The 19,485-nt window shown below is 46.0% G+C and overlaps 1 protein-coding gene across 1 annotated transcript in view; it reads left to right on the forward strand.

The window, feature by feature from the left end:
- Positions 1-19,485, forward strand: part of LOC135226952 (probable E3 ubiquitin-protein ligase HERC1) — a 448,279-nt gene that overhangs the window by 24,267 nt on the left and 404,527 nt on the right. Inside the window, exon 3 of the mRNA XM_064266635.1 lies at positions 16,561-16,700. Within this exon, the coding sequence (XP_064122705.1) occupies positions 16,561-16,700 (140 nt within the window). The remainder of the gene's footprint in view (positions 1-16,560; positions 16,701-19,485) is intronic.

The raw sequence follows: 19,485 nt of genomic DNA on the forward strand, positions 1-19,485 counted from the left end.
TGAGGGACGACCTTGGTCAGGTGTGGGCGTCTCTGGGCTTGCAGGGCGTGCCCAGTGTCCAGGGGCTGCTGTATCATCTTGCTGGCTCTGCCTCAGTCACTCATGCAACAGTGACCACGACTACCACCACCCTGTCTACCCCAGGGTACGCCGTTCCCCCTCACCTGGTTTATTCCCCGCATGCTGTGTCTGTCTCACCAACCTCATCAGTGCAGGGGCCGATCACCGTACCGAGGGGGAGCGGGCCACCGCCGCCGCCTGGGTTTACCATGCTGCCTCGGCCTGATTTCAGATGTGTCAAGAGCTCGCCCCTGGACCTGTCGCCGATGCCTAAGATGTCGGTGACGTTGGTTCGACCGCCTGTGTTGGAAATGCCGCCTGCCGTACCTGCCGTACCCACCCAGATGTTCCCAACCGTTCCTGCCGTGACTGCTGTACCTGTTGTTCCTGAGATGTCCGCACCTGCTGATGTTGTTCCTGTTCGTGGCGTTGCTGCACCTGACGTTGGTCTATCCGGACAGGTGCGTACGGGCCCTGTTGCTTCGGCAACAGCAGCCCCGGCTCCACCCTGGATGGTAGACTTAACATCGGTCCTGAGGAAGCTGACGAAGAAGAAGAGGAAGGTGTCGTCGTCGTCTTCGTCGTCTTCTTCGTTGTCGTCGTCTGCCGCCTCTCCCCCTTCGACTTCTAAGGCTTCAAAGCCGAAGAAGAAGAAGGTTGCCTCCTCCCCTCCTAAGAAGTCTCCTTCGGGAGCTTCTCAGGGCCCGTCTTGCTCCGGTGAGACGGGGGGTTCTTCCGTTGGTCCTCCTGCTCCTTTGGGAGCAGGGCCCGTCTCTTCTTCCGCAAGGAAGAAGACTACGGGGACCAGAGGAGTACCGGCTAACACCGGTACTTCCTCGCCAGGTGCCAGAGGCTCTGCCACTGCATCAGGTTCCGTCTCGGCCTCTCGTTCGCGAGAGGTACCGAGTGTATGTTCGCCTACCAGCAACCATGCAGCCAAGAACCAGATGCCAGAGCTCGCTCGGCGTCAGGTTCACGGCACGGAGTGGAAGACTGGTGACAGCCGCTCAGGCGACTCTCACCAGGCCAGCTCTCGCTCTCGCAGCGACCAGCTGGCTACCCGGGCTGACGTGACGGTCTCTGACTGGCCACGTGCCGAGGCTGGGAAGAGGTCCCCCCGATCGCCGGTGCCAGCCGGCCAGCGGTGTGACGCGCCGTGAGGACAAGCACCGGTCTCACCGTGACAGTGGGCTCTGCAGGTCGCCTGACCGTCGCTCTCACAGGGAGCGTGCGGGTACGGCAACCAGCAGCAGTTCCTCTGACACACGAGATCGGGGCCGCTGTGCTCAGTCCAGCCGTTCTTCACAAGGAGACGTCTCGACCAGGCCTGCAGCTCGATCGCCACCGCGGGTTGGCGATCGCCCGCAGCCCTCCAAACCCGCTGGTCCTGCCAGCAAGCGAGGGGGGAGCGTCAGGTCTGCCTCTCCCGTACCTTCAACCTCCTCGGGTTACGCCGGGAGGAGTGAGGTATTGCGGAGTGATCGTGAGGGGTGCGCCCTGCATGATCCTGTCACGACGCCGTACGTGCCAGGCTCGGTCCTTGGACCGACCAGGACGTACGAGCAAATGGCAGGAGGAGACCGAGAGGGGTCTGTCGCCGTTCCCCCTCTTGAAGGGGGAGGGTCTCGGGAGGTGCTCCTGTTCGAGGGACTGGACGGTCCTACCCCTCAGGATGCAGTGACTCCCAAGATCCAGAGGAACTTTGCCGAGGTTATTGCGCTGATTCGTCCGCACAACGACCTCGGGGAAGGGTCGCCGCTCCCACCTTCAGAGCCCACGTCCCGGTTTGTTCATGAAACTTACCTGGCAGATATATATATATAGCTGTATTTCTCCGAAGTCCGACAGAAATTTCAAAACTCCCGGCACACGCAGTGGTCGGCCAGGTGGTTAGTACCCATTCCCGCCGCTGGGAGGTGGGAGTCAGGAACCATTCCCATTTTCTATCCAGATTTTTTCTGTCGCCGGTGCTGATAACAACTGTTTTCAGTACCTCCGTCTAGGATTTTTGAAACTTGGTTACTTAAGTATTCCGTTTGTCTTTTGGTTATTGAACGTGGATCGTGACTTGGCATACGCTGATAGTGGATTGAATTTTGAATTTGGTTTGGTTTTTTCTTTAACTAAGATGTCTGGGACTAGTTCAACTAGCACCAGAGTGTGTTGTATGGAAGGTTGTAAGGTGAGGCTACCGAAAGGTTCGGTAGACCCACACACAGTATGCACGAATTGTAGAGACCATGTGTGTGTAATAGATGACCGTTGTAAGGAGTGTGAATGTCTGTCTGATTCAGGTTGGAAGGCTTATGAATCCTATGTGCGAAAATTGGAGCGCGATAGGATAAGGAGGTCTTCCTCCAGGAGTGCATCAGTCAGTAGAAGTAAGGGTTGTAAGGTTTCTCCTACTATTCCTTCAGTAGTTTGTGCAACACCTAAATCTGTTGTGCCTTCGGGCCCTGAAAAATCTGTGGAGGTCAATGCCCTATCTACGATTCTAGAGTCATTACGAAATCTAGAATCTAAAGTGCTCGCTTTGGAGGGTAAAAGCAGTGTTAATGAAGTGAAGTGCAGTGAAAGTGCCCCCAGTGTTGTGGAGGGGGCGTCAGATCGGCCCTATAATGCCTCTAGGCCTGGACCTCTGTCGAACTCCCAGGACCAGGGAGACGGACATGTCGAAAGCCGAAGGAGGGTTACGGGGAACCCCCACCGATCTGGCGTCCCTTCGGCAGATCCTGTCGACGATCTCCAGGCTGCCAAAGAGCGCGCTCGTGCGCGTATCCTCCGCGAGTGCTTTTCGTCTTCGGAGGCGTCCTCCCCGCAAAGGGGTTGGAGCTTTGAGGGACACTGGCGTCCTCTGAAAAGAACTAAGACGGATGTCGCACAGGCGGCCGTCGTCAGTAGTTTCTCAGAGGAGGACGCAGAACGTCCTTTCGCTCCTTCTGCTTTGCGGTCTGCGCCTTTTTATGTGGACTACTCTCCACCGCAAAAGAGAGCAAAGACGCAAGTTGTCGCACAGGCGGCCAGCGTTTTTGGTCTCAGGGAGGAGGACGCTTCACGTCCTTTCTCTTCTGCTGCTTTGCGGTCTTCGCGAGAGAGTTTCATACATTCAACTTACCTGTCAGATATATACATAGCTATCGACTCCGTCGTCCCCGACAGAAATTCGAATTTCGCGGCACACGCTACAGGTAGGTCAGGTGATCTACCGGCCTGCCGCTGGGTGGCAGGACTAGGAACCATCCCCGTTTTCTAATCAGATTCTCTCTGTCGCTGGGAAGGTAAACATATGTTTGCTTTCCCTCCTGATTTGATTTTCGTGTTTCATCGCCATCGATCTTCTGGGCCGACTTTTACAGGGAAGTACTGGATCGGTGGTTTGGCATACGTTTTTAATAACTTTTGAATAACTTTTAATGAATTAACTTCGAAGTTTTCGAAGAATAGAGTATGTGTAACTACCGAAGTTTTCGGTAGACAGTTACATAGTTTGCAAGAAAGGGAAATATAAATATTTATTCATTGATAAAGTGTAATAAATGTTAGAATTTGATTGAGGAAAATAAGGTAACTTCCTATTTGAGGAAGTCAGAAAAACATAGAACTAGATATGCTTTCTTTAGAAGCTTTAATAGCCCTCGTTCTGACAAGCAGTTAGAATATTAACAGTACTAGTAGTGTTGTTTCCTCATCACCTTCTTACTTCACAGAAACTACAAATTCATTTGCAATTTGAAGATAAAGGAATGTAGCTCAAGATACGAGCTATTATAAGGTAAGAAGTGATTATAGTGTTCCCCATTGCAATAGAGGGTGCGTCTGATCGGCTCTGTCTCGCTCCCAGGCCTAGACCTCTTCCAAGCTCCCTGGCCCGGAGGAGAAGGAATGTCGAAAGCCGTACGGAGGTTATGGAGAACCCCCACCGTTCAGGCGTCCCCTCGGCAGGTTCTGTAGGACGTCCCAGACTGCCAGGGATAGCCATTGGAAAGGCATCCTAATTCAATATGTTCCCCTTTTTATTATCGTCTTGACGAATAAGGAGTAGAAACATTCAACGGCGTAGATTAAATGAAGATGCAAGATAATCTCGTCTGGCTATCGGAACCTCAGAAGAGACGGAGAAAGGAGAAGTATATGAAAATATATCTATTCTGAGAAGAACGAATTAGATAGTAAAGAATATTTGTTGATCGAATGAATTATATGGATCTCGTTTAGTGAGTACACATATATATAACTTTTAAGCTTCTAGCTCCTTGGGCATGAAGCTCCGGTAACGAGGCTCAATGCGCCTAAAGCGTCTGAAACAAGGCGCAAAGCACCTGAAACGAGGCGCAAAGCACCTGAAGGGCCTGAATATAGGCGCAAAGCGCCTGAAAGACTATGAACCAGGATCTTTATCGGAAATGGAAGTCCTTCTCATTCAGAAGAAAGGGAGGGCTATGTCGAAAATGGAAGTATTGTCGAATTCTAAGCAAGAACAAATGTACAAGAGATCGAAACCTTCCGCACACAGAACCTTCCGCACAAGCGGAATCTTCCAGAAGGCGGAAGATTCCAGATTCGAATAACCTTCCAGACGTACAGAACTTTCCAGGCGAGGATCGCCTTTCAGATGCTCGGAACTTTCCAACAAGAAAACTTTCCAAGGGCGATACGTCTTCTAGGATCCAGGAGTATTCTGATCACGATACTCCTCCTAGGCGCCAGGAGTATCGTGATCGGAACGTGATACTCTTGCCAGGTGCCAGGAGTGTTCCGATCACGATACTCCTCCCAGGCGCCAGGAGTATTCGGAACGCGATACTCCTGCCAAGCACCAGGAGTATTCCGACGAGCACGATACTCCTCCCAGGCGTCAGGAGTATTCGGAACGTGATACTCCTACCAGGCGCCAGGAGTATTCCGATCACGATACTCCTCCTAGGAAAGCGATACTTCTGCTAGGCGCCAGGAGTATTCCGAGGATGAGGAGTATTCCGTTCGCGATACTCCTCCCAGGCGCCAGGAGTATTCTAGGCAAGATACTCCTGCTTAGCGCCAGACACTTTCTCCTACAAGAAGAACCTGACAACCGCCAAGAGTCCTCCAGGCGAAAGGTGAAAGACATTCGAGGCTTCTCCTGATAGGGACGGGAGTTGTCGCGCAGGCGGCCGTTGCCCTTGTCAGGATCGTCTTAATGCAATAAAGGCAAGAGCAAGTTCGGCTTTTTCCAGGCAGGGACTCAAGATGTAGCACAGGCTGCCGTAGCCCTTGTCAGGTTAGAGTCGGTACTGCTAAAAGCCCTTCACCTGTCGAAAGGAAGCGCTCTCCTCCGGTTGCTCAATCTTGTCCCAAATTGAGGAATGGAAGATAGAGCAGAATTGTGAGAATTAGTTCAGTATTAGTAAGAGGATATTAAAATCATCCTCCTTCTAAAAAATATTGCAACCAACCATTTACAGAAAGAGGGGCAATCGTTTGGAAGTTGAACAAGATTCGTACGAGCTCTCATTCATTGATTAGAGGCTCTTCCAGATAAGAAAGGCGTAAAATACGGACTTATCTCCAAGATAATAAAAGCTGGAGAGATTCTCTTCGATCCTCGGTTGTCATTTGCGATCTCTTTCGACTAATACTCATTCGGGATTATTGACGAAATGAACGAAGAGAGTAAGATTTCCATTCTTTCTCTGCATGTCGGAAAGGAAAGAGTGTCGTAGAAGGCTTGCTGTATATGACTACTGAATGACAAGTCATATACGCATACCATAGTGGCCTTTCTGGTTCGCTACGGAATTATCTATATCCTTACAGGATTTTCCTAGTAAAGACTTCGCTTAAAAGGTTTGTTACGACAATACCTATTCAGCTTCGGTATTTAACAAAGGTTGTTTGGCTTAAATTTGCATTATTGAGAGCTTTCTTAGACTCGAGAATAATTTTATTATATCCATTCATTGAAGGGAGTAACTGGCAACTCAGAATGTGCAAGCCAGCAGTGAACGAGACGGCTGTAATTGTGAGCCAATCTAGTACCATCCGGTTCTCGGTCGTGAACGGTTGGTTACATCTTTCTCTCCTAAGGGATCGAATGCTTCACCGTATATTCCCCATACAATCAGGGACTTAACCACGAATTGAGGGGATTTTTTAGGCAAACATGAATAACATCGTATTCGTTTTGCTAAGGATATCTCTCTGCCTCGGCGAGGAAAGAATGTAGTAGGAAATTCACCTTAAGATAACGATACGGTTAAGCCTTATGCACACACCGTGGTTAATTACAGCGTTCCTACTATCCTTACAAGAGTTTCCTAGATGAATGCTGTTTACCACAATGTGACAGGATTTTAAAGGATTTTAATTCGGCAGAGCACGATTTAACATTTATTGGAAAGAGTTGTCAGACCCTGCGGAAAGTATTCACAGATCTCTTCGCAAGGCAGAAGATGAACGAGCTTCTTATAGATTGCTTCCTTTTCCTCAAAACAAGAGAGGTAGCAAGATACGCCATCTTTAATTTAAATAGGGGAATAAACTTTAGTCTTTTTTCCCCTAGTTATATATATTCTTAACACATATTAAAATAAATGGGTGTCAAAGGAAGAAGATGAATGCATCATTTTGGCAATAAAAAGGTTGGATTCACAGAGGTCACGTTCTTCTTTCAGCATGTGTCGGAAGGTTTTTCTAAGAGAGTAGAGATTTTATCGGATTCTATTATAAATATTGGACCTGAAAAACCTATTCACTCTGAGTCTGTCTGCGTGCAGACTGACCAGAAGTAAAATATGAATGAGAGGATTTTTCAAGGGAAGCTTGATAATTCCTTTAAATATGTTAAAGACATAGAGTTGCTGCAGATCGTGCTAGATAGAAAGGGGAAACTGTCCTCTTCCGATACCTCTGTGAACCACATAATAGTTTTCTTCCCTTTCAGAGGGAAGAATCACCTTGGTATTTTATGCTATCAATGAACACAGTAAAAAGATATACTCTGTCTAGACAAAGAATATTAGAGATAGTAGAGAATTAAGATCTTCGGGATCTTATACAATACCTCTATACGATAAGAGTAAGAGATCTTATACTTAGAATGGGATCCTAATTTGGGCCTCAGATTCCGTGTTCCGACAAGATGGAACTGCTCCTAATCAAAGGTTTCTCTTGGTCCTAAACGATCAAAAGGACAAGTGAAATTTTGGGCTTTAGAATCTGGAATCAAATTCTATGAAGACTCGGCAATGGGTTCTGGCCAGCATAGTATGTTTGGCAAAAGAACTAAAGCCTTTTATTCCTGGATCAACGCTTTCAGATAGAGGTTTCGTTGTCCGGGTAATATAGTGACATTGTCATCTACAGAAGAAGACAAGGTTTAAACGTTTACGGACAGAGTCTTTGGAACGCGAGAAGGGCTCAAACTACTTCCCAAAAGGTTCAGAGGGATACATTCAAGAGCTAGAAATCAGGAGTCCTACCAATTTCAGCTCAGAACCTCTTTAAAATTCCAAGCTCCTTCCCTTCCTTCGGTCAAGGATAGGGAAGCTTCTGCAACGAGAAAACTCATCAACATGTAGGAGGAGAACTCGTTAGCAACGGAAGTATGCAATAAGGATCCTCCTCGGAGGAAGACTTGTCTCTCGGACTTTTGAAATTTCCTATCGTCTACTGGATGTAGCTGACTAAATTTTGATGAATGTGCAGGAGCAATTAGCGTCTTTGGTAGGAGTACTTTCTAAAGAGCCTACTCGTAAAAAGGATGACAGGCATTCCGATTAAGAGACCCAAATACCGATCTCCTGTCGGGCGCGACGAACCCTACAGGGGAGTTGTCGCACAAGCGGCCATCTCTGGGGGGAGCGATTCGTTAGGCAGGCGAGACGTGGGAAAGGAAGTAACTCCTGCCAAGCGTCTGGCGCCAACTAGGAGCCAGGCGCCAAGTAGGCGCAAAGAGCCTGACTTTACTGTAGATCGTTCTAGGCCCAGATCTTCATCCAAGCAACAAGAGCCAACTGGAGAAGAGACAACTCCTGATAGGAGTATAGTGCCCGCTAAGCGCAATATACTTGCCATTCGAAAGGCGCATTCCATGAGCGATACTCCTACCAAGCCACAGGAGTATTCGGAACTAGATGCGCCTTCCATAGGTCAGGAGTATTCGGGAAGAGATACTCCTGCCAGGCGCCTTGAGTACTCTGACCTCGATACTCCTCCCAGGAACCAGGAGTATTCTGAACTTAATACTCCTCCCAGGCGCCAGGAGTATTCTGAACAAGATGCGCCTACTAGAAGCCAGGAGTATTCGAGGCGCTCTGCGCCTGCCAAGCGCCAGGAGTATTCCGAAGCTTATACTCCTCCCAGGCGCCAGGAGTATTCTGAACTTAATACTCCTCCCAGGCGCCAGGAGTATTCTGAACAAGATGCGCCTACTAGAAGACAGGAGTATTCGAGGCGCTCTGCGCCTGCCAAGCGCCAGGAGTATTCCGAAGCTTATACTCCTCCCAGGCGCCAGGAGTATTCTAGACTTTTTACTCCTACCAGGCGCCAGGAGTATTCGAAGCGCGATGTGCCTACCAAGCGCCAGGAGTATTCTGAGCTTAATACTCCTAACAGGCGCCAGGAGTATTTGGAGCGAGATGCGCCTTCCAGACGGCAGGAGTATTCGAAGAGTTTTACGACTGTCAGGCGCCAGGAGTATTCCAAACAGGATACTCCTCGCGCCAGCCAGGCGCAAGCCAGGCGCTAGGCTTCATCCAGATGAGATCCAGTTCAAAGAAAGCTAGTCTTCTTTGAAACAATGGGGATCTCTAAAGCACTTCATAAGTGACTTGATGATACCTTCAAACAGCTGAGAATTTAAAAGCTCATGAAGTGCGAGCTTTGGCAAATTCTTGTTCTTTTCGTAACAATATGTCAGGAAGACATATTAGCTTTAACATATGAGAGATGCAAATATGTGTTGACTGCTCATTACACGAAGGACTTCAAGTTAACCTACGAGAGATCCTTCTCTCTTGGTTTATACGTATCAGCGGATACGTTGCTTGGATAAGGAGCCGACACTGATCCTTTAATAATGAGTTGAAATTATTTTAACTCAGTGGTTTTTTTTTGAGGTTTGAAAGGAGTTTGGGGGATAACTCTTTTTCAATTTAGCGCGAACCCTCATGTTAGGAACAGGTGATCGGGATCGGTGTTGCGCTCCTTAGTTATGCCAATAGGCATAGGCATGTTGTCATATAAGCGGATTAGCACCCATTGACAAATGCCAATTAGGCTCGACCGAGTAAGTGGATAAGACCCCATCGGTAGACCCACAAGAAACTCTTGGCCACAGATCACTATCTTGCTAAGGCTCTTGAGACGAAGCAGACTCCTATGCAATAGCTAGGAAGTCAACCCTTCGTCTAGAAACACAGAGGAACCAAGGTCTATAAATACCTACAACATATGTTGTTTACCTGTCTAGTCAGTAGTTAGCTGTCTCTTGCCCTCCACCAAAGGGTGTCAATCAGCTATGTATATATCTGACAGGTAAGTTGAATAGTATGAAAATGATATTGTTATGATACAATAAAGTTTCATACATACTTACCTGGCAGATATATACAATTGAAGACCCACCCAGCCTCCCCGCAGGAGACAGGTGGAAGAGAGAATCTGATTAGAAAACGGGGATGGTTCCTAGTCCTGCCACCCAGCGGCAGGCCGGTAGATCACCTGACCTACCTGTAGCGTGTGCCGCGAAATTCGAATTTCTGTCGGGGACGACGGAGTCGATAGCTATGTATATATCTGCCAGGTAAGTATGTATGAAACTTTATTGTATCATAACAATATCATTTTCATACATTCAACTTCCCTGCCAGATATATACTTAACTATAGACTCCGTCGTCCCCGACAGAAATTCAAATTTCGCGGCACACACTACAGGTAGGTCAGGTGATCCCGCCGCCTGCCACTGGGTGGCAGGAATAGGAACTATTACCGTTGTAAGCCAGATTTTTCTCTGTCGCGGTACTAGTAACATCGTTTGCTAGTTCCTCCTGACTTGATTTTCGAATTTCATTACGCCGTTGATCTTTTGGACTGCTATTTGGTGACGTATTGGATCTTTGGTTTGGCATATGCTATTGTGGACTGTTTTTTGGATTTGGATTTGGAATTTCTCATAATGTCTGACGTGTCGATTTCGTTCAGAGTGTGTGTTGTGTGTGAATGAGAATTGTTTTGTGAGACTACCGAAAGCTTCGGTGGATCCTCACACCACTTGTAAAAATTGTAGAGGGAATGTATGCTCGCAATTGAATACATGTGATGAGTGCAAGGATTTGAATGAGGAGGAATGGAAGTTGCTTGATTCCTACTTAAGAAAGTTGGAGAGAGATAGGGCTAGAAAAGCCTCTTCCAAAAGTGTAAGTAGGTCGGTCTCTAACGAGCCAGTTAGCAGACTATTGCCTATTGCTAACCCTATTGTTTCCTCCCATACAGCTTTACCTTCCCGATTATCGGACTCCGCAAGCTCAACATCTGAAATTGCGAGTCTGAAAGCTTCGCTTAAGCATATGGAACAAAAAATTAAAGAACTGGAAGGTAAGTGCAGTGAAAGTGTTCCCAGTGAAGTGGAGGGTGCGTCTGATTGGCTCTGTCTTGCTCCCAGGCCTAGACCTCTTTCAAGCTCCCAAGCCCAGTGGAGAAGAAATGTCGAAAGCCGCAGGGAGGTTTCAGAGAATCCCCACCGGTCAGGCGTCCCCTCGGCAGATCCCGTAGTTACGTCCCGGGCTGCCAAGGATAGTCGTTGGAAAGACGTCCTTAAACAGTGTTTTTCTTCGTCTGATTCCTCATCTAAAAAAGGATGGAGTTCAGATAGATTGTCGAGACCTTCAAAGAGATCTTGGAAGTATCCTTCATTTTACTCAAGCCCTGAAGAATTTCCAGAAGAATATCCTCCGGAAAAGAGGAGAAAGGAGGTGTATTTAGAAGCTCCTTCTCCGGCATCGGAAATTGGAAAGAGGGACGTAGCTACGACAGGTCACTACCTTCCTGGAGACTCTAGTAAAGCAAAAGCCGACTTGGGTGACAGTAATCATGAAGTCAGCTATGCTAACAGGTGGAACCAGGATGTCAATCATCTGCATGCAATATGTTTCCTAAAATCCTTCTATTCTGTCCCTTCCCACCTCCAATGGTGGGATTCAGCTATATATATATCTGACAGGTAAGTGTCATGAACAAAATGATATTATGATACAATAAAGTTTGTTCATACTTACCTGGCAGATATATATAATCAAGTACCCACCCACCTCCCCTCAGGGGACAGTGGCATTAGAAAATCTGAATAGAAAATGGGAATGGTTCCTGATACCCGCCTCCCAGCGGCGGGAATGGGTACTAACCACCTGGCCGACCACTGCTTGTGCCGGGAGTTTTGAAATTCTGTCAGACTTCAGAGAATACAGCTATATATATATCTGCCAGGTAAGTATGAACAAGCTTTATTGTATCATAACAATATCATTTTTATGTAAGTACATACTGTGCTCCCCTACTTTTATGCGGGAATAGGTTCCAGAACCTGCCATGGAAAGGCAAAATTCCCCTCTAAAAATGTTTATAACTGCCAAATACCCAGTAACCCATAAACTAAAATGCTTATAACTGTCTCTTTTAACATTTTACGGCTTAATTTGATAGTTCAAATAAAAATATACCTTAAATTATCATACTAAAACCATTTAATATCATGGCAAAAATACACCCCAAACCATCATCCCAAAACATCCTAAGACATCTGAGATTAGTAACCTTTTACAACTGTTAATCTTAAGTTGTATATATGCCCCTAAAATGCTTAGAACAATGATTTATTCATTCTAAAATATTAATATTATATTATTTAAACAGCAAAATATCTTTAAAATGTTTAATACAAGTTAGATAAATCTTTAATAGAAATGAGATAAATCTGTCTTACAGAACGCTTGACAACTAATCAAGTTACCCTTGTACTGTATACATAAGATAAGACGTTTCCTCTCATTCCAGGTTAGCCCCGGACTAAGCATAATTGGTGTACTTATACTAAAGTAGTTATGTAACTCTTAAGCTCATTCTGGGTTAGGCCTCGTACTGAGCATAATAGGTGTATGACTCTCTCTCTCTCTCTCTCTCTCTCTCTCTCTCTCCTCTCTCGTCTCTCTCATCTCTCCGTCTCTCTTCTCTCTCTCTCAAAGGTTCCTCCTCTCTCCCAAGGGTAATGAAAGATGTAGTGGATGTATTTGCTGTAAAGTTTTTGATGATAAAGCATGTTCTACAATAGTATTTAAAATATTTGCTAATTATTTTAATTTTATTGTTCAGTCTTCTTTTACTGGAAATAAAATATAAATAATTAGTGAATGTTTTAAATATAGTATAGTACAGGCAGTCCCCGGGTTATGGTGGGGGTTCTGTTTCTGGCAGGGAATCATCATAATTATAATGGGAATAAATAGCACTTACAGCACTGTAAGCACTGTAAGTCCAGGTTATAGCATTGTAAAGCAGGTAACAGTGCTTTAAATCCACTTAACAACGCTGAAAAATTGTGGTTAACAGCAACATGCAAGCGCCATAAGTCCGGAACGACATACCTCAAACCTGGCGTAACCTGTGGGCTGTCTGTATACTCTATCATCTAGGTACGATTCTCATACAATTTGTACTAGATGTAGGAGTCAAGTGTGCTCTCCAGAATTGACTTGTAATGGGTGTTTAGCCTGGGAAGAAAGATAATGGATGGTTTTGTCTCCTTACCTCTCCAAGTTAGAGAAAGATAGGAAGTGTAAGGCTACTGTTAAGTATGAAAGGTCATTAGCTAGCCAGGAATCTTCTAAATCTTCATCTGGAGTTCTCTTTATTTTTGTTTTGTTTCCCAAACCCAGTCTTTTATCTATACCACCTAATCCTATTTCCAGGTCCCATGCTTCTGAACCCAATTCCATTGCCAGTCTTGAACCAAAGTTTGAGCTGTTGGCTAACTCCATGGCTCGGTTAGGGGATTCAGTGCGCTTTCTTCCTGATAGAGAAAAAAGTGAAGTGTTAGTGGAGGAGCTGGCTGTCCCTCCCACCAACTCTCCTAGGCAAAGGTCCTTGACACACTCCCCCACACCTGGGAGAAGTTATACCGGAGGCCCGAGGGAGCTTGGTGGGGTTTGCCCACAGGCAATTGGCCCCACAATCACACCTGTCAGTGATTCCCAGGTGGCAAAAGACAGCCATTGGAAAGGGGTCTTGGACAGTGGTCATCGTCTTTCTGCAAGCTTGGATGCGTTGACCTGATAAGAAGTGCCAGTGGCAGTTTAGTGTTAGTAATTCCAGACCACTGAAGAGCTCTGCAGTGGATGTTTCTTGCACCCTTAAGGTACTGCCAAAGAAGATGAAGGAGGCTAAGCCTTCTTGTATTTTCATCTTTTTCAGGCTTTTCCAGCCCCAAAGAGGGTAGAGTCATGCCTTTGGATGATAGACAGATTTCTCTCCCTTTGAGAGTGTTCAGCCAATGAGTGGATGAGCCTGCTGGGGACATTGGCCTCTGTTGAGGGAGGCTCCACATGAGAGTCCTGCAATTTTTTCTCCAAGCCAGCTGGAACAGAAAGAAGTATCCAGACCCCTTCATTTTTCAAATCCCCCAAGGCATCAAGAAACACCTGCTTTGGTGGAGGTCCGAAGACAGGTTGCTGGAAGGGAAGTCACCTTTCCCTCAGAACCCAGAGTTAAATATCTATGCAAAAGTGTCCAATTTAGGTTGGGGAGCTCTGATGGGAGACATGGAGGTCTCAGGAGAATGGTCATAGGAACAGAAGTCTTGCCACATAAATGTGAAAGAACTAAAGGCAGTCACTCTGGGATTGCAAGCCTTTGCCTTGGAAGTCTAAGACAAGAGAGTAGCGGTACATTCGGATAACACAACTGCCCTTTTGTAAATCAGCAAGCAAGGGGAAACTGGTGAAGGATCTTCTACCTTTAAGAAAGTGAAACCAGATGAGGATTGTAACCAGGTTTTATACAAAGCAAACTGAATGTCTTAGTGGATCAATTAAGTCGCCGCGAACAAGTAATCCACACTAAGTGGACTTCGGATCCACTGATCTACCTAGACCTTTGGAAACTGTGGGGAAGGTCAACTGTGGACCTGCTCGCAACCTCTAAAAATCACCGTCTTTCTCTCTGCTGTTTACCAGTACCAGATCCATCAGCATGGGCGACAGATGCAATGTTGCTGGATTGGTCAGCTAAGGAGCTGTATGCCTTCTCTCCCTCTCCCTTCAGAATGATAATGGAGGATATAAACAAGTTCTAATTCCACAATGATTCTTATAACCCTGTTTTGGCTATTGAGGGAATGGTTCCTGGACCTGATAAGGCTCTTAGTCAATTTTCCAAGATTATTCCCTCAAAAATGCAAGCTTCTCAGACAACCGCATCTCAGGAGATTCCATCAAGGATTGTCTGTGTTAGCTCTGACAGGATTCAAACTGTCAAGAAACTCCTCTGAGCTAAAGGATTTTCAAGGGCAGCTTCAGAGGCTATTCAAAGTGGGCTATTTTCTGCAGTTGGTGCAAAAGAAATCATGTCTCCTCTTCTAAAATGTCTGTGGCCCAGATTGCTATTTTTATTATATCTGAGGACCTCATGAGGCTTGTCCTCTTCTACTATTAAGGGCAACAGGGCGATGTTAAGCTCGGTCTTCAGGCACAGAGGCATAGACCTTTTTTTTGAATCAAGACTTATCAGATCTTATTAGAATTTTTGACACTTGTAAATGCAAGGACAGCAAGTATCATGGAACGTGGACATAGTCCTCAAATGGGTCTCCAGTCCTCCTCTGGAAATGCTGTCATCTGCTTCATTCAGCCAAGAGATTAAGCAAGACCCAGACTCTCAATAAACCTTGGCCTCATTCATTTACTATTAAGAACCTGACTCAAGTAGTAGGTGCAGAAGATGAGGAGAGGTCTCTGGCCGGTGAGGGCAGTTAAGTTTTACCTTAACAATATTGACAGTATAAGGGGTACATCCAATAACTTAAGGTGATCGGTGAAGGATCCTTCTCAACCCCTGATGAAGCATGCTCTTTCATCTTTCTTTGATACCTCATTCATGACTCGCATTACCAAGTGAGAGAAGAGACTGCTTATTCTGAAAGTAAGAGCTCATGTGATTAGGGCTGAAGCGATGTCTCTTGCCTTTTACGTTTAACCTCTCATCCTCCATTCACCAATGTACATATTGGAGATGTAAGTCAGTCTTTGTGACACATTATTTACATGAAGTTGAAGCTGTTTTTAATAATTGCAGTACCTTGGGTCCTTTATCAGTGGCTGGCATGGTGTTGGGGAAGGAAGTATAGAAAGCATTCCTTCCATCCTTACTCTTCACCTTGAAACTTGGTCTTGGGTCTAAGGGGACTCTGGGTGTACTTTGTACTGGATACCCTCCAGTTTTTTTGTTTAGTGGGGTGATGGTGTTTTTAATGTTTTGTGGTGCAGGTAACATCATTGTTTTCTGGTGATGATACAGCGCTTAGGGCAGGGGCAATCTCTATGACTTAGTAGTGCTTGGAATCCCACTTATGTAGCAGTTGACCCTTGGCTGTACAGCCACACCTCTACAGGTGAAGATGAGCATTCCCAGAGGCAGTATTTTCTTGCAATAGCTCCTTTACCTGGTAAGGAAACAACACGCATTATTTCAATGCTAGCAACTGTCTCTACTCTCATTTCATTAATTTTAATGTCTTGGGGTAGAATAGGTCCATGAATCCCACCTCCTGTCAGTGTGGGAATCAGCTATGTAATTACTTGTTAAGTTACACATATAAAAATGATATTTTTATAATGAAGTGATGTTTTATATATACATAACTACCAAGTAATTACAGAAAGGGAGCCCACCCTCCTCTCCTCTCTCATGGAATCTAGAGCATAGTGAATAAATTGAGCTCTCTACTATAGGTTGTTTCCCTTCTTCCCTGAAAAGGGGCAGGGTTAGTTATCTAGTTTGTTTCCCTTCTTCCCTGAAAATGGGCAAGGTTAATGATCTACACCCAAAGAAAAAATTGCTATTTCAATTTTCAAATTTTAGCTGCCAGTAATCAGAAATTGTTAGCTATGTAATTACTTGGTAAGTACGTACGTATATACAAAAAAAATAATTTTATTATAAGAATATCATATTTCTGTATTCCTCATTAGGAAATTTAAATTCTTGTTCTAATGAGTCTTTTTCCTATCTTACACTATTTTTTACAAAGCATATTCATAAGTCTTAGTCTGTAGAAGCTATTCAGTAGAAAGTTAAAGTCTTTGTTTTAATCATTAAATCTGAAGAATGTACAATGTGTGGTTGTTAATGTTTCTCTGATCTTATTTAAATGTTTATTGTAATGTAAGTAAATAACTACAGTTTCCTAGAAATTACTTCTATCATTAAGGTAACTTAAAATTAGAGGAATAGATATTAATGGCTTTATTTTCAGGAAGTGGTTGTTGTAGCTGGGCCAGGCTGTGTCATGCGAGGTGGACCCCAGCTGCCAGATTATGAACCAGAGCCACCATCTTCTGGAGATCAGCTGAATCATGTTAATGCTCTTCTTGCCTCACAAGCAGCTCTTGCCCGGTAAAAAGGATATTTGTTCATATACTAAATAAACCCTCAGTCTTAACATTAGGATAAATAACTTAGTGCCATCTGGAAACCGGTAAAGTAAAAAAAATTGTGTACGCAAGGGACTATTGGCATCTGTGCTTGGTCATGAGTCATGTGGAGCCACCCATATACCCCTCTTTAACCCATGACCCTGTTAGTTATTTTCTTGCCACCTTTAAGAGAGGACATGCTTTGCTTCTGCCGTTTTAAAGCTGGTTTAGTTTGCCCTGTTTGTTTTGAATCTGTTGCGTGTGGAATTTCCGGGCGATATTAGAAACATGGAGCCTTCTCATGTTTTGAGATTTCCTAGATATCACAGGAAGCAGAGAGATGCCCAGATATCTTCGTGTTTTTTTAACATCGTAGTACACACAGCCGCATCCAACATGTAGTAGGTCGTAGGTGCATAGCTTGGATGTATCAGGTGGTGCTTTGGGAGGTTAGGCACCTCTCCCTCTCCTGCGCCACAGGTTGGGGGAATGCCTGACGGACTATTGGGCCAAGTGGCAGAGTCATGGGGCGGAGAAGTGGGTGGTAGATGTCCTTTGGGTGGGCTACCTACTGCCATTCGCTTCTCTCCTCCTATGTCGGACAAGCCGCAGCTCAGGAAGGCTTATCCTCCAGATTCTCTGAAGTTCTTGGCTCTTCAGGAGGAAGTGAAGAAGATGCTGGACAAGGATGCGATTGAGAAAGTGGTGTGTCCGTCTCCGGGGTTTTACAGTCACATCCTCTTGGTGCCCAAGGCGTCGGGAGGATGGAGATCTTGGTGCCCAAGGCGTCGGGAGGATGGAGACCTGTGGTCGACTTATCCACCTTGAATCACTTCATCAGGAAGACACGGTTCAAGATGGCGCGGTGTTGGCAGCTTTGAGGGAAGGCGACTGCATGCTGTCGATAGACTTAAGGGATGCATACTTCCAAATCCCTGTTCATCTGACATTCAGGAAGTTCCTTCGCATCTCTCTTGGGGACAAGGTCTTCAAGTTCAAAATCTTGTGCTTCGGGCTGACAACAGCCCCTCAAGTGTTCACAAGGGTCTTCTCTCTCGTGTCAATTTGGGCCCATGCTCAGGGGATCTGTTTGCTGAGGTACCTCGACGATTGGTTGGTCTTGGCATTTTCCAGGGAAAAGCTGCTGCAGAACAGAGATCGTCTGCTTCGGTTCTGTCTGGAACTGGGCATCGTAGTCAACCAGGAAAAGTCAAACCTTGTACCCAGTGAAAGGATTCTCTACCTGGGCATGGTCATCGATACAACAGTGGCAAAAGTTTTCCCGTCTGATCAGAGATTGGAGAAGGTGCGGGTGGTGGTGTGCGACTTCCTGTCGGAACCACATCAGTCAGCTCATCAGTGGCAGGTTCTTCTGGGAGTGGTCTCTTCCCTGGAGAAGCTGATCCCTCATGGGGATCTTCATGTTCGGTCTCTGCAATGGAGACTGGGAGAATTCTGGTCTCCGGCAGGGGACTCACCCCTGTTAATGGTTCCTCTGTCTCTGGAAGTGAGAGAAGACCTTCATTGGTGATTGGATGACCAGAATCTTTTGAAGGGTCTCTCTCTGCGTTTTCTTCCACCGTATTTCCTTCTGTTCTCAGACGCCTCCCTCGCAGGTTGGGGGCTCATTTAGGCAGCCTCATTGCCTCAGGCTTTTGGAGATTGGAGGACAAGCAGCAACATATCAACATCTTGGAGTTAAAGGCAGCCTTCCTGGGTCTGAAGGAGTTTCAGGAGAAGGTAGAAGTTGGTAGCCTATGTGAACAAACAGGGAGGCCTGGTTTCTTGTCAACTTCACGCCTTGACCATCGAGGTTCACCAGTGGGGGGTCAGCAATTTGGTAGATCTCTCAGCCAGGTATATCCCAAGGAAACGGAATGTGGTAGCAGACAAACTCAGTTGTCGGGATCAGATCCTAGGCACAGAGTGGTCCCTTCAACAAGTGGTAGCAGACAAGCTTTTCCAGGTTTGGGAGAGACCCGTGCTGAACCTTTTTGCAACTGGTTTCAACAGGAAGCTTAAGAAATTCTGTTCAGTGGTCCCAGATCCTTTAGCATTGGCAGAGGACGCATTCCAACATCCCTGGGACAACCTGGAGGTAAATGCCTTCCCTGTTTTGTTTGATCCGTCAAGTTCTGAACTTGCAAATGATTTCACAGGGTCTCAGGAGGACTTTGGTAGACCCTCTGTGGCCTCAGGGGGAATGGTTCCCAGATCTGCTGTCGTGTTGTCAGAGGTTCCGAGGGAGATTCCCCCTTGGCGACATCTGTGTCAGCCCCACGCGGAATGGTTCCACCAGTCAGTAGAATCCCTGTCTCTTCACGGTTGGAGGTTACCAAGTATCTCCTCCGAGTGAGAGGCTTTTCTCAGAGTACAGCAGGGCATATGTCCAGCAGTCTCAGAAAGTCGACCTCCACAGTTTACCAAGGCAAATGGGTGATCTACTGTGATTGGTGTCGTAAACGGGGTTTTTCTCCACTCGCAACCTCTATTCAGCGAATAGCAGACTTTTTAACCTTCCTCAGAGACGAGAAACGTTTGTCCGTTTCTGCCATTAGAGGCTACAGGGCAGCCCTGAGTTTGGTGTTACGCTTTAAAGGTATCAACATCTCTTCCTGGGAACTTTTCCTTGCTAGTTAAGGGTTTGAGCAGTCGACTTCTCCTAGAGAGCTCAAGCTTCCAATGTGGAATGTTTCTTTGGTTCTCAAGAGCTTCACTAAGAGTCCATATGAGCCCTTGCGTCACTCATCTGACAGGAACTTGAC

The sequence above is a fragment of the Macrobrachium nipponense genome, chromosome 15 (genome assembly GCF_015104395.2).
Source record: "Macrobrachium nipponense isolate FS-2020 chromosome 15, ASM1510439v2, whole genome shotgun sequence".
Lineage (NCBI taxonomy): Eukaryota > Metazoa > Arthropoda > Malacostraca > Decapoda > Palaemonidae > Macrobrachium > Macrobrachium nipponense.